Genomic DNA, 16153 nt, shown 5'->3' with positions numbered 1-16153 from the left:
TGTCCTCTTGAGCAAATGTGAAGCTATAGAAAATGCAGTAAAATAATGATAGAACAGTGGTGTTTCAATGGTCACAAATCAGTGGTATTTGAACCAATGAGAAAGCTATATCAAGTGTTATTCACTCTGTCTCTAGCATGCTCGCTCTTTCTCTCTCTCTTTTGCAGGAAATAAAAGACGAACAGTGGCGCCGTGCCATGGAATACATCAGTTCCACTGGGGAGTTGAACTACATGACACAAATAGTCATCATGATGTTCGAAGACCCTAAAAAGGTATTGACAGCGACATGTTCCTTTGGGGGGTGTGTGTGTGTGTGTAAATAGGTTGATGTCAGTGTTTAGCCCCAGGTCAGATTGGATCAAGAAGATGTGCGATCAAAACCAAGTGTGACTATCTCATCTTCTTCACATTTGCAGATAATCCAGGACTACATTATGCAATGTGTTGTGTTCCAAGAAAGTGAAATGTGATTTGAGGGAGATTTTCTGGCTATTTCAATCAGGTCTAGCTACTGTGTACAGGTCTCCCTTATTGGCTCATACGCATACAGTCAAGTTTTGACAGCTATTTCTAGCATGGTGGCATCTTTTAGATACCCATAATTATAATATATATATATAATATGTGTGTGTGTGTGTGTAACACACACATATACTTCAGACAGTAGAGTGTGATTTAAGGAAGATTTGGCTGCTATTTCTGGCATTTATAGGTACTGTGTAGCAGTCTCTCATTGGCTCATACATACATAAGACACCAAAGCGTGATTCGAGGGAGATTTGCCTGCTATTTCTATCTGGTTGAGCAAGCACATGAAAACTTCCTTCAATGGTTTGTGTTACCATGAAGGATTTTCCTTAGAAACCAAAGCTGTACAAGGATCTTCACAAACTCTCCAATATCAGTGACATCAATGCAGCGAACATTCCCCTTGAACAGCTGCAAGCTGACAATGAATAAGAGAAACGTAAGGAGCAGGAAGGTTGTCCCTGATGGGGGTGATTCTGAGGGGAGATATCTGGGCATTGGAGTTAGTGTGATGGGGGGGAAGGAAACCAGAAGAGAAAGAAGAAAAGACTAGTCACTCAGGAGTGTCCACTGAGTGGTATGAGAGTGACCAGCCGTCTCCGTAGCAGAGGTCAATGGTAGTTTCTGTTGGGAAAGTAGAACAAGGAGACAGCATGTAAGTAGGTTGGGTGTTGGAAAGTGACTTCATGCAAATCAGTTATGTTTGTGGCTTAGTGGTAAGGGTGTTGGGGATGATGATCATAAGACTGTGGTTTCAATCCCTGGGCTGGACGATGCATTGTGTTCTTGGGCAAAACAGTTTATTTCACGTTGCTGCAGTCCACTCAGCTGGCAAAGGTGAGTAATCTTGCGATGGACTAGCTTCCCATCCAGGTGAAGAATTTATACAACATGGAAAAGAGGGAACTGGCCCTTATGACTCAAGAAAGTAACTTCTGTGGGGGTGAGGAGAAGTGGTCTAGGTTGTCTGTGACTGCATGTTACAGCAGCAGCACTGTCCAAGATATGCGAGCAGTATTGTAATGTGGTTGAGATGTCTGCATATGTAACAATAGCATTATCATACTGTATATGTGTGTGCAGTTGTATAATGTTGCCTAGGATGTCTGTGTAAGAGCAGCATTGTCCCAGGTGAGTGAGTGATATCATAATTAGTTTAAGATGTCTGTGTGTGTGTGTGTGTGTAACAGACAGACAGCTATAGTTGAAACGGCTGTTAAGCAGACACGAAGACAGTGGAGAAAGAAGTTGTGCAATGGGGGATTTACAGTAAGGGGTTTATTGAATGAACTGGTTTGACACTAATATAACTTCTCTGGTTTTTTTGTTTTGTTTTGTTTTTTACTCTGGTCACATGACATTGCTGTTAAATTGAAATTCTTCTTGATTCTTCTTCAGGATCCCAAGTCTCCAGAAAGATACCACATTGAGTTACACTTCAGCCCTGGGGCCTATACCTGCTGTGATACAAAACGGATCAGTCGACAAGGACAACTCACCAAAATTGAACAGGTAATGTGGTGGCTGTTGTTGTTTAGTTAGTGTGACATGTATATAGTATAGTATATGAAACCTTAGGTATGCTACATTTCTATATAGTACCTATTAGTGTATGTACTACCTTGTACTAATATTACTCATTATTAGTGCCTGTATCACGTTGTGCAAAGGGAGATAACTCTGATGATCATTTCTGGAACTATTCCTCTTGGTTGCTATGCATACTAACCAAAGAAGTGTTGCCGTTTCCCAACCTTTTTTTACTCTTAGGTGATCCTTGAATTATATCTTCGGTGTATAAGTTGACTTAGCCTTTTTATTTATTTATTTTTATTTTTATTTTTTTTGTATTTCCCTAATTATTGATCTGAAAACTTCAACTTGTATGCCAGAAAATATGGTAAAGAATTAAACTCAGTAATCCTTTCTACTAAAGGCACAAGGTCTGAAATTTCGCAGAGGAGGGGACTCGTCACTTACATTGACCCCCCCCCCCCAATACTTTACTGGTACTTATCGATCCTGAAAACATTAAAGGCAAAGTCAACCTCGGTGGAATTTGACCTCAGAATGTAATCATGGACACAAGGCGGCTTGGTACTTTGCCTGACGTGCTAAAGATGCTGCTAGTAAACTCAATATTGACTCCCAAAACACATCTGTTAATAATTAACCTTATTCATTAACATATAATGGTGTTGATAACAGAAAGCTTAGTGGCGTAGTGGTTAAGAGCATGGGCTACTTACTAACCCCAAGATTCCAAGTTCAATTCCAGGCAGTGACCTGAATAATAATAATAATAATAATAATATCGAAAAAAATACCTTAGGAATGAGAACCCAGGTTAGAAATTTCCCCAAGACACCTGATGAAGGCTGGAGGGTATATCAGCCGAAATGTGTTAACAACAAACAAGATGAGGACAAATATCGAGGCACCTTTTCTTCCTTTATATATATAATTTCTTAATTATCCTAAGGAAAAGATTAGAGACTGCTTAACTCTTTTATATTCAAGCCGACCATATCTGGCTCAATTAGTCTGTTTTATGTTCAAACTGGCTAGATCAGGCTTCTTCCACTTGCACTACATTGTGTCATTCTAAAAATAAACAATCACATCATTGAAACCTCAAAGCTACGAAATAATGTCTGATTAATTCAGAACATTTGACAAAATAATTAGAACACTAAAAGATTAAAGTTTTTTTTCAATATTTTATTTTTAACCCTTTAGCATTTAAACCAGGTCATGTCTGGCTCAAATAGCTTACTTGTTTTATGTCCAAAATGGCCAGATCTGGCTCAAATATTCTACTTGTTTTCTGTTCAAACTGGCCAGAGCTGGCTCAAATATTCTATTAGTGTTAGGTTCAAATTGGCCAGATCTGGCTCAAGTATTCTATTTGTTTTCTGTTAAAACTGGCCAGAGCTAGCTCAAATATTCTATTAGTGTTAGGTTCAAATTGGCCAGATCTGGCTCAAGTATTCTATTTGTTTTCTGTTAAAACTGGCCAGAGCTAGCTCAAATATTCTATTAGTGTTAGGTTCAAATTGGCCAGATCTGGCTCAAGTATTCTATTTGTTTTCTGTTAAAACTGGCCAGAGCTAGCTCAAATATTCTATTAGTGTTAGGTTCAAATTGGCCAGATCTGGCTCAAGTATTCTATTTGTTTTCTGTTCAAACTGGCCAGAGCTGGCTCAAATATTCTATTAGTGTTAGGTTCAAATTGGCCAGATCTGGCTCAAGTATTCTATTTGTTTTCTGTTCAAACTGGCCAGAGCTGGCTCAAATATTCTATTAGTGTTAGGTTCAAATTGGCCAGATCTGGCTCAAGTATTCTATTTGTTTTCTGTTCAAACTGGCCAGAGCTGGCTCAAATATTCTATTAGTGTTGTGTTCAAATTGGCCAGATCTGGCTCAAATATTCTACTTGTTTTCTGTTCAAACTAGCCGGATCTGGCTTCTCACACTTATCCTACACTGTCATTCTAAAAAGAAACAATTGCATCATTGCAATCTCAAAGTTACGAGATAATGAATGATTAATTCGAAACAATTTGGATAAATAAGTATTAAGCTGGACAATGTAATCTGAATGCTAAAGGGTTAGGTTTTACTATCACCTACACAACTACTCTACATATATTATTATTAACCTAATACATTCCTTTTTTTCTCTCTTTTTTTTTTTCTCTTTCTATTTCTTGCACTGCTACTACAACTACTACTACTGCTACTACTTCGATATTACTACCACCACCACCATCTCTTTTACTGATACATTTATCACTGCAACTACTACTAATACTGCTGCTGCTGCTGCTGCTACTACTACTACTGCAGTTGTTCATGAGTGATGACCAGTGGCGGAGAACTCCATCAGTCAGCCTGTCCAACCTGCGCAGTCTGTCCCTGATGAGGGCCAACACGCCAGCAACAGCACCGGCAGATGATCTCACAGACGTGCTGGAGGTTCCAGATGATGAAGACGGCGCAGAAGAAGAAGAAGAAGAGGAGGTGGAGGTGGAGGCTAGTGACAACGAGGATGATGTGACAGTGTCGGCAGCGACAGCAGGGATGCAGTTGCCGCAAGTGGGTGAGAAAGGAGGAGCGATGGCAAAGATGATGGGCAGGGGTAACAAAAGGCTTGATGTTGGTAATGATGATGATGATGATGATGATGATGGTGGTGGTGTTGAAGAAGAGTGGGAGGAGGAGGACAAGACAGGGGACAAGGAGGGAGGAGAGGGGAAGCTTACGACAGGCAGGGATGGGGAGAGGGATGAAGGGGCAGGGGAGCGAAAACCAGAAGGGAAAGGGTTGGTGGTCGATGACGAAGAGAGAAGGCAAGGAGTAGGAAGAGGGCGAGAACAGGAGGAGGAGGAGGGAAAGGAAGAGGTACAATCGGAAGGTGGTAGTGGTGGAGGACGGGAGAAGCAACGTTGGCAGGGAACAGGCTGGGAAGAGGAGAAGTGGGAGGTGCAACAGAAGGCAGATGCAGTGGTGGCAGATAACAGCGGCACACCGACGGGGGTGAGGCGGCAGGGAGATAAAGGGGAGGAGACGGGGACAGCATCGTCGATACTGACGCTGTCGTCATTATCGTTAGTTTCCCCATCATCATCATCATCACCGTCATCATCATCATCAGCAGCAGCCATTGCTTCGCATTTAACGTCAAGGACAGTGATGGGTGGTGGCATCAGAGAGGAACCCCTGTCCAATGTAAAAGGAGGGGCAGCAGGCGAACGAGGTGGAGGAGAAGAAGCAGAAGAGGATGGAGACAACAGTTGTCGACCAAAGAAAGTAAGTGGTAGTGTTGTTGTTGTTCTTCTTGTTGTTATCCTTTTCTTGATCGTATTAACGATGATAATAATAATTATCTTTTCAATTATAGACACAAGGGCGAGAGATGGGGGGTGAGTTGATTACATTGACACCCCACCCCACAAAGGAATAAAAGGCTAAGTCCACCTTGATAGAATTTGAACTCAAAACATGAAGATGAAGGAAATGCCACTTTGCATTGTGTTCAGTGTCTTAATGATTCTGCTCGTTAGCTTAATAATGATAACGATCTTTCCTGCTAGAGTCACTAGGCCTGAAATTTTGCGGCGGGGGGGGGGTCAAGGCGATTATGTCAACCCCCAGTGTTTCACTGGTACTTAATCTGTCGACTCTGAAAGGATGAAAGGCAAAGTTGACCTCGGCAGGATTTGAACTCGGAACATAGTGGCAGACGAAATACCGCGAAGCATTTTGTCCAGCGTGCTAACGATTCTGCCAGCTCACCACCTTAATAATAATAATAATGATGATAATAATAATAATAATCATCATCATCATCATCATCGTTTAACGTCCGCTTTCCATGCTAGCATGGGTTGGACGATTTGACTGAGGACTGGTGAAACCGGATGGCAACACCAGGCTCCAGTCTGATTTGGCAGAGTTTCTACAGCTGGATGCCCTTCCTAACGCCAACCACTCAGAGAGTGTAGTGGGTGCTTTTACGTGTCACCCGCACGAATAATAATAATAATAATAATAATAATAATAAAAAATCATGCCTCCTCATTGATATGACTGTCCCAATTGATATAAACGTATCTGTCAAGACCTACCAAAAACTGAGCAAATATAAAGATCTTGAAATAGAAATTAGCAAAATGTGGAATCTGAAGACGAAAACAATACCTATTGTCATAGGTGCCCTGGGAATGACAGCGAAACGGGCTGATTACTACCTAGCTCAGATACCAGGAAACCCCAAAATGGCTGAAGTTCAAAAGATAGTGCTCATGGGAACTGCCCATATCCTACGTAAAATACTGTCTATGTGATCTCAAATTTTAAAGCAAATACATAATTTTCTTATGGTTTCTTAAACATTCACTTGAACAAAACTGTACAAATCCAAATATATGGTACCCTAGGCATAACACCTACATGAACTTCTAACTTGTTGTCTCTTGAGGTCTCTGGGTGAGACTTGGATCCAACTTGTACAAATGCAAAGCAAAAGTCAAACATAAAATAATAATAATAATAATAATAATAATCTATTTGAAAATGATACCAGGCTTACCATCTCTACAGGAGGTGCAAAAAATCGTGCTAACTGGAACGACTCATGTACTGAGAAGAGCATTATCGCTGTGAAAACAACATCCATTCATGTTTTGTTTGTTTTTTTTCAATACATGTTTTACCTATGAATTTGCGTGTGTAAACTGGGAATGCATACAACGTTTCTCTGCCCTAGGTGTACGGAAAACACTCAGCGAGAAATGGGAAAAAATTTGAAGAAAGAAGAAGAAAAAAAAACATAATAATAATAACAACAACAACAACAGTAATAATAATAATAATAACAATATTGTTGCCAGTACCACCTGACTGGCCTTCGTGCCAGTGGCACGTAAAATCAGCCACTACACTCTCGGAGTGGTTGGCATTAGGAAGGGCATCCAGCTGTAGAAACTCTGCCAAATCAGATTGGAGCCTGGTGTAGCCATCCGGTTTCACCAGTCCTCAGTCAAATCGTCCAACCTATGCCAGCATGGAAAGCGGACGTTAAACGATGATGACGATGTTGTGTATATACCTATGTGTGTATGTGCTGTAATGTTGCATGAGGTGTGATATCTTGTGATGTTTTGTCTTTCCAGTGTGTGAAGATAATCCCTGGGCCAAGATCTCCAGACCCTAATATCCCAGAATGGGACTGGGAAGATGTGGAGCAGCCCGTTTCCTCAGTTGTTGCCATCCCCCCTATTAACTTTCAGAAGGTAAGTACTACATCATCATCAACATCAGCATCATCGTCACAACCACTACCACCACCACCACAACCACTATATATATACATATATACATATATGGCTTCTTATAGTTTCTTATAGTTTCTTATTTCTTTATTGCCCACTCTCTGCTTCATACACACACACACAGAGTCACCCGTTCAATTACCTACACACACTCACACAGGCGCACACACGCATTTACACAAACACACATGAACGCACGCATTCACACAAACACACATACACGCACATGAACGCACGCATTCACACATACACGAACATGAGCGCATGCATTCACACATACACGAACATGAACGCACGCATTCACACAAACACCCATATACGCACATGAACGCACACATTCACACATACACGAACATGAACGCACGCACAAACACACATACACGAACATGAACGCACGCACAAACACACATACACGCACAAACACACATACACGCACATGAACGCACGCATTCACACATACACGAACATGAACGCATGCATTCACACATACACGAACATGAACGCACGCATTCACACAAACACACATACACGCACATGAACGCACGCATTCACACACACGAACATGAACGCATGCATTTACACATACACGAACATGAAAGCACGCTTTCACACAAACACACATACACGCACATGAACACACACACACACACACACGTTACTATGACAGAGTTGTCTCCCTGACACTACAAATTTTTCTCTTTCCCTCAGACGAAATCTGACAAACTCCTTTCTATATTCGATGTGTTTTACCTCAAACCGTAAGATCGCCATTTTGGCGATCTTACGAATATTGTTCATTTTCAACCCCGTATATCGTACGCCCTAGGGATTTTGACCGTTAAATTTTGGAGAAAAAATGCAGATTTATACTCAAGGATTTACGGTAGACAGACAGATAGATAAATAAATAGATAAATAGATATAAAATATACAAGAATAAGGGCAGGGAATCGTCAATTAATAATAGAATTAATAATTAACAATTTTGCCAAGTAGTTCAGTATGAAAAAACCTTTATCGGTAAAACCATTTATCATCATAAATATACAGGGATTAGCATTGAGTTGCTTCTCCAACATACTGAAAATTTAGAAATAGCAGTAAAAAGAACTACTGATTCTAAACTACAAAATTTTTCTCTAAATGGATGGCGATATTTATGGCACACATAGAACAAAAAACCGGAGGGGAAAGCATCGGACTGATGATTTGGAATAGGGAAATTTTCATTCTCTTAACCATGAAACGATCGTATCCGATTAACTAAAGACTTGTTTTGTTTATGCTTTCCCCTCCGGTTTTTTGTTCTATGTGTGCCATAAATATCGCCATCCATTTAGAGAAAAATTTGTAGTTTAGAATCAGTAGTTCTTTGACTGCTATTTCTAAATTTTCAGTATGTTGGAGAAGCAACTCAATGCTAATCCCTGTATATTTATGTAGATAAATAGATAGATAGATAGACAAATAGATGGATAGATAGAGGGAGAGAGAGACAGACAGACAGTGGGTGGGGACAAACACATACAAAGACACACGCACACACAGATATGCACGAGCGCGCATTTCTCTCTTTTTTTTTCCCCCAGCAAAGTTGTTTTACACTAATTTTTTTTATTTCGTTTTTGAGCTCGGGGTCAAACATTTCTAGTTCAGAGGCCATGGACTGACGATGTGAACGTTCCGAGTCCTCTCCCCACCCCACTCCCGTTCGCCAGCGCATGCATTTTTTTCTTTTCGTTCCAATTCTTTCCCAGTTTTTTTCCACGAATTATTTTATTTCGTTTTTGAGCTCGGGTCGAACATTTATAGTTTTAAACCCTTTTTATTCCGTCTACCAAATCCACTGACAAGGCTTTGGTTGGCCTGCGGCTATAGTAGAAGACACTTGCCCAAGGTGCCAGACAGTGGGACTGAACCCAGGACCATGTGGTTGGTAATCAAGCTACTTACCACACAGCCACACCTGCAATTATCGGTGGTAATGAATTTAAAAAAAAAAAATTTTTTTTTTTTTTCTGATATATTTATTTATTTCTTTGTACAGGGTGAGAGGCGGAGGTCGCTGTCACTTGCTGAGCCCTACACTCCAAAGACTCTATCAAACCCCATTGACATCCAGAACCAGACAACAAAGGATGACACTGATGGTAATGTCTGGCAATGGTTTCTTTCTAAATGTTGTTGTTGTTGTTGTTTACATTTGGTATTTAGAATCCCCGTCCTTGGTTCGTGCAATCCCTATTTTAAAGACAGCTAAAAGTTTTGGCTGTTATATTGAGTAAAGTCAGGTAACTATGTCGAAGCTGCCTCACTGATTCATGCGGCCCCTATGCCAGTGACACGTTAAAAGGCATTCGAGCAAGATCGTTCGTCGCCTTCCTGGCACGTGAAAAGACATTCGAGCAAGATCATTGCCAGTGCCCCTGGACTGGCTCTTGTGCGGGTGGCACATAAAATACACCATTTTTAGCGTGGCCGTTGATCGTTACCAACGTCGCCTCCCTGGCACTTGTGCCAGTGGCATGTGAAAAGACATTCAAGTGAGATTGTTGCCAGTGCCCCTGAACTGGCTCCTGTGCGGGTGGCACGTAAAAAACAATTTTCGAGCGTGGCCATTGCCAGAACCGCCTGACTGGCCCTCGTGCCAGTGGCGCGTGAAACACCAATTACACTCTCGGAGTGGTTGGCGTTAGGCAGGGCATCCAGCTGTAGAAACTCTGCCAAATCAGACTGGAGCCTGGTGTAGCCATCTGGTTCACCAGTCCTCAGTCAAATCGTCCAACCCATGCTAGGATGGAAAGCGGACGTTAAACGACAACGATGATGATAGGGAGTTTACAGGACAGATTAGGTTGTTACATTGAGTAAGGTCAAGGGATTATATAGAAGTTCCCGCATTGGCTCGTATGGTCCTTATTTTGAAAACAGTTGGGAGTTTTTTGAGGGGAGATAGTGTTACATTCAGGTCAAGTGACTACACAGAAGTTCCCTCTCTGGTTCATGTGGTCCCTATTTTAAAGACAGTAGGGAGTTTTTTGATGGAGAGATTTGGTTGTTACACCAAGAAAGATATCTCTCTCTCAAATTTGCGATGTCACAGGTACCAAGCTGTATCGGCCCCTTTGCCTTTCCCTTGGATAACATCAGTGGCGTGGAGAGGGGAGGCTGGTATGCATGGGTGACTGCTGGTCTTCCATAAACAACCTTGGCTGGACTTGTGCCCAGGAGGGGAACTTTCTAGGTGTAATCCCATAGTCATTCATGATTGAAGGTGGACTTTAGCCGTTATCCTATGTACATATAATGGTATGGAGGGGAGGCTGGTATGCATGAGCGACTGCAGGTCTTCCAGAAACAACCTTGTGTCTCGGAGGGGAACTTCCTAGGTGCAACCCTATGGCCCTTCATGACTGAAAGGGGTCTTAACCCTTTTACCTTATATACACACACACACACACACACACACACACACAGATATGTATGTATAAATGTATATGTGTGTAAAGTACAGTTCAATTGTTTCCCTCACACATATTTTTGTATAACGATGATAATAACAACATCAACAATGATATAATAATAATAATAATGATAATGATAATAATAATAATAATAATAATAATAATAATAATAATAATAATAATAATAGTTAGTATTTCGTGCACCCTTTACAGGAACTCGCAAAAGGAAAGGTAATTATGTATGACTGTTTATTGAATAACGAGCTGCTAATTGATACCCTCCTCTGGCACTACAACAATCATCATCATCATCATCATCATCATTTCCCTCACCTTCTGTATCATCATCATCACCATCATCATCATTACAATCATCACCATTTTCATTTTCACTATCATTAACTAACATTATCATCATCATCATCATCGTCATCACATTCATCATTTCATCACCACCATCAAAACTACCATCATCGTCAGTGCCACTGCAACCTTCATCATCACCATGACAACCACTATCATCACTACCACCACAACCATCATCATCATCATCATCACACTTTACCATTACCATCCTCTCGTCAACAATACACTAAATCCAGCTTAATTTTCAAGGTTTTTTTTTTTCTTTGATATAAACCTGCTGTATTAATCAACTCCACCTGGTGACTAATTAATGATCTGTTGCTGCAATCCACACACAACCATACACGCACGCACATGCACATAATAAGGGAGGATCATGTTTTATTGTATTTATTGGGTGAAATTGTGATTAACTGTTACTCTGAGTTTTGTGTTTTCAATATATATATATATATATATATATATATAGGCGTAGGAGTGGCTGTGTGGTAAGTAGCTTGCTTACCAACCACATGGTTCCGGGTTCAGTCCCACAGCGTGGCACCTTGTAAAGAGTAAAGAGTATATATATATATATATAAAATGTTTATATATTGTGTGTGTGTGTGTGTGTATATATTATATAGATAAATATCTTTGAATGTTGGGTCTCATGGAGGCACCAACAAATGAGTGAGATCTTTGGTGATATGCTGTGCTTGGGAAGACTTGTCAAACCAAGTGAAATCATAGACACGGCTGATGCTGGGGTCACGTAACTGGCACCTGTTACACTCTTGGAGTGGTTGGTGTTAAGAAGGGCATCCAGCTGTAGAAACCCTGCCAAATCAGACTGGAACGTGGTGAAGCTCTTCAGCTTACCAGGTCCAGTCAAACCATTTAACCCATGCCAGAATGGAAAGCAGTTGTTAAATGATGATGATGTAATGTATGTCAAACCGGGTGATTGTAAAAATAATTTGGCATTACTTATTCCACCTTACATTACACAGTTTGGGATTATGTCTGTATCTACACACTATATATAATACATATGTATATGTACATACAGACACATGCACACACACACATATACACATGCATACATATAAACACACACAGCTGCTGTTGCTCTCAAGGTACTTTTATGAATCTTTTCTGTTTGGTTGCACATTTGTAAATTTTAAAATGAAGTAAAAATTTTCAAAATTTGGTGTATTGATGTAATTTTTCAAGCTGATTTTTCTGGTCCTAATTCAATTGTTCCACCAAAATGTCTAAAAACAGTTACAGAGATTTAAAATTTGATCATTTTTACCCAGTCAGGAAACAGGTTTGGGAACTCATTTTTGTGCGTGACTGCAATTGTAAGACAAAAAAAAAAAACAACAATTATTTCTGCTCGAGGCCTTGATAATTTTGGGGGAAGGAAGCTAGTCAATTATATCAACCCCAGTGCATAACTGGTACAAAGTCGACCTTGGCAGAATTTGAACTCAGAACGTAGTGGTAGATGACAAGACAATGATGTCAACATTGCAATAATAGCACATGGTTTAACCCTTTTGTTACTGTTGAAATAAACTACTTTCATCATCGTCATCATCATCATCGTTTAACGTCCGCTTTCCATGCTAGCATGGGTTGGACGATTTGACTGAGGACTGGTGAACTAGGTGGCTACACCAGGCTCCAATCTGATTTGGCAGAGTTTCTACAGCTGGATGCCCTTCCTAACACCAACCACTCCGAGAGTGTAGTAATGTGCTTTTACGTGCCACCGGCATGAAGGCCAGTCAAGAGGTACTGGCAATGCTGATGCTTGGAACATAAATTAACATTATGAAATTTTGATGGAAGGTTTCAATTTAGATTTGTGTGAAACAGAATTTATGTCATCCAACCGGGGCTGGTTTTAGGCAGATTTGTATCAAAAGGGTTAATCATTTAATAAGCAAAAAATGACTGAGAAACGAGTAAACAACACATGTTTTGTAGCTTAAAGCATTCGATATGCATTTAATGCAAAAAGAACAACACATTTTGTTGTTTTAAGAGCAGAAAGAACAAACTGTAAACAAATGAAATATTTCATAAACATACATTTTTGTAAAAATGCATGGTTTATACAGCAGAGTTCCAAAGTCTTGTTACTATAGAAACAGGCACCTATGTCTGTGGTTTTTGTTTGGCTAAAATTACCCCAAATTCACAAACTTAAAAAGCTATTAACTGTTTATTTATTGATTTTTGGTGAAAATGAATTTCATGTCAATAAAGAGCATGCAGAACTACATTAATACACCAAGTTTGAAACCAATTGAAATAAAATTGAAGAAATTGAAAAGTGGCAGCCCAACAGAAACGATCCCTGTTACTGCTGCTGCTTCTGCTGCTGTTATTGATGATGTTGCTGTTGTTTTTGTTGTACATGCGCACACACATACACACAGAGCTCTGACTGGCAAGTTCCTTTCTTTACAGACACACCTCACTGTCGTTACGTGGAAATGGATGACCCATTCCACGCAGTCATGAGTAAGTGGCTTTGTGTGGCGACTTGTCGCTTGACCACTCACACCAACCCACTGACAACTGACCACTTGCTTTCTCTCTTGCCGTCTAAATCCTTCTCTCTCTCTCTCTCTCTCTTGTTGCTTTTAATATGTGGGACATATGCTAGTGTGGCCGCTCTCTGACCACAGCATACTCTCTCTCTCTCTTTCTCTGTTGTGTTTGTGTGGACAAAGGCTATTTGTGATGACATATAGCATAACCACTCACTAACTCACTGACCACAACCGTCTTTCTTGTTTTTTATGGATAAAACAAAAGCTTTTTGAGGAGACTTGTAATTTGACCACTCACTAATTCACTGACCACCACTACCTGTTTTTATGTGTGGGATAGAGGCTTTTTGTGGCAACTTCTAGCTTGACCACTCACTAATTCACTGACCACCACCTTCTCTCTCTTTCATAGTTTTATCAATGGAACAAAGGTTTTTTTATTTTGTGGCAATATGCAGTTTGACCACTCATCAACTTACTGACCATCGTCTTCTTCTCTGTTTTATGTGTAGGATAGAGGCTATTATGGTGACATAGCTTGACCACTCACTAATTCACTGACCACCACCTTCTCTCTCTTTCATATTTTTATCAATGGAACAAAGGTTTTTTTATTTTGTGGCAATATGCAGTTTGACCACTCATCAACTCACTGACCATCGTCTTCTCTGTTTTATGTGTAGGATAGAGGCTATTATGGTGACAGCTTGACCACTCACTAATTCACTGACCAGTTTCTCCTACCCTTTTATGAATGGTAGAAAAAGCATTTTGTGGCAACATATAGTTTGACCACTTACCAACTCACTGACCACCCACCTTTCTTTTGTCTTCTCCCCTTCTGTTTTTGGTGTATAGGAAAGAGGCTTTGTGTGGCAATGACATATTGCTTGTCCATTACAGCAACTGACCAACCCTCTTACATTCTGTGACATCCTCTCCCCCCCCCCCCCCCGCGCCTGCCCTATTTTGTGTGTGGTGGAGGAAGGCTACTTGAAAAATCCTCTCTTGACCATTTCACTGTTGTTCCTTCTTTACCCTTTCCTCCTCTCACCTCTCTCTCTCTCTCTTTCTCCCCCCCCCCGTTTTCTGTTTTGCCACTACTCTCCGCTAGTCAACTGTTCCACCAACTACTCCTCCCGCACCTCTCTCACCGTTTCTTTCTTTCTTCCTCCCTTTCGGTTTTATTTTTAGTTTTTGTCAGATTTTCTTTTATTTAATTTTATTTTTGAGCTGTGTGTGTGTGTTCTGTTTGCATCTTTGCGTCCTCAGCCATATTTGCAATGACTAGAATTTGAACCTGGGGTCTGCTACTTTACAGTATGCCCTCCTAGGAAGCAGAGAAGGCAAGCACGCCTCTGCTAACTCTTACAGACAATTATGCTTCTCAACATTGCTGCCTTAGAGACATCAGTCAGCCCCTAATCCACCCCACTTGGTAGCAAAGAATATTCTTTTGCCTTATTTTTTAAGGCAATAATATATTGTCTAATTTAAAAGGCAAATAATTTTGCCTCATTTAACAGACAGGTATTTTTCTATTTTTGCCTTACTTAAGAGGTAAATATCTACATATTGCCCTATTTTAAAGGCAAGTCTATATTTTTTGCCTTATTTAAAATACAATATTTCTTTTTACCTGGTTTAAAAAGCAAGAAAGGCAAATATGATTTTGATTTATTTGAAAGACAAGTATATTTCTTTTTGTTTAAAACGCTAGTATTTTTACCTTTATTTAAAAGGCAATTTTTTTGCCTTATTTAAAAGGTAACTGTTTTTTGCCTATATTAAAAGGCAAGTCTGTCTGTCTCTGTCTTAATATTTGTGTGTATGCGTGTGTTTGGCCATTCTAAATTTTTGTCATTCGTTGCATTGTCAGGGTCAGTGAGGTCACAGAGTCTGGAGGAGAAGAGGAGTCATAGTCTGGAAGACAGGGACAAATATCCGTCCCCTGGATCTACAAGTAAGTCACTATCACCACCACCACCACCACCACCACTTTCACTATGGTCATCTTGTCATCCTCTCACTACCACCACAACCACCTCCAACACCTTATTGCTTAGCTATCCGTTCAAGCATCTCTTTTAGCGTATGATCTCTAGGCATACATACAGGGTGTAGTGGATAAACTGTCATTGAAATTACGCAAAAATGAAGCATCTAGCTCAAGAACACAATGTGCCACCCAGTCAGGAAATTGACCCACGATTTAGTGATCATGAGTGCAACAGCCTAACCATTAGGCCACGTGCCTTCATCAGAGAGAGAGAGGACATCTATAGACTCTTGATAAGGTTCTCTTTTGCCGAACCACTAAGTGACGGGGACGTAAACAGACCAGCATCGGTTGTCAAGCAATGTTGGTGGGGACAAACACAGACACACAAACATATACACACACATA

The 16153-nt window shown here is 40.4% G+C and overlaps 1 protein-coding gene across 23 annotated transcripts in view; it reads left to right on the top strand.

The window, feature by feature from the left end:
• The window catches only part of LOC106875122 (inositol hexakisphosphate and diphosphoinositol-pentakisphosphate kinase 2), a 139959-nt gene that overhangs the window by 97681 nt on the left and 26125 nt on the right, over window positions 1-16153 (top strand). For 10 of the 23 annotated variants that reach the window (XM_089344086.1, XM_089344095.1, XM_089344084.1 and 7 more), the window contains 8 exons: window positions 168-275; window positions 1930-2043; window positions 4381-5343; window positions 7209-7328; window positions 9415-9517; window positions 11045-11062; window positions 13661-13714; window positions 15626-15709. In XM_089344086.1, coding sequence (XP_089200212.1) covers window positions 168-275; window positions 1930-2043; window positions 4381-5343; window positions 7209-7328; window positions 9415-9517; window positions 11045-11062; window positions 13661-13714; window positions 15626-15709 — 1564 coding nt within the window. The remainder of the gene's footprint in view (window positions 1-167; window positions 276-1929; window positions 2044-4380; window positions 5344-7208; window positions 7329-9414; window positions 9518-11044; window positions 11063-13660; window positions 13715-15625; window positions 15710-16153) is intronic. The other 13 variants (XM_089344104.1, XM_089344102.1, XM_089344107.1 and 10 more) reach the window with 3 other exon arrangements.

The sequence above is a fragment of the Octopus bimaculoides genome, chromosome 28 (genome assembly GCF_046866305.1).
Source record: "Octopus bimaculoides isolate indiv1 chromosome 28, ASM4686630v1, whole genome shotgun sequence".
Taxonomy (NCBI): domain Eukaryota; kingdom Metazoa; phylum Mollusca; class Cephalopoda; order Octopoda; family Octopodidae; genus Octopus; species Octopus bimaculoides.
The sequence above is the reverse complement of the archived record's forward strand: the minus strand, read 5'-3'. Positions and strand labels throughout refer to the sequence as shown.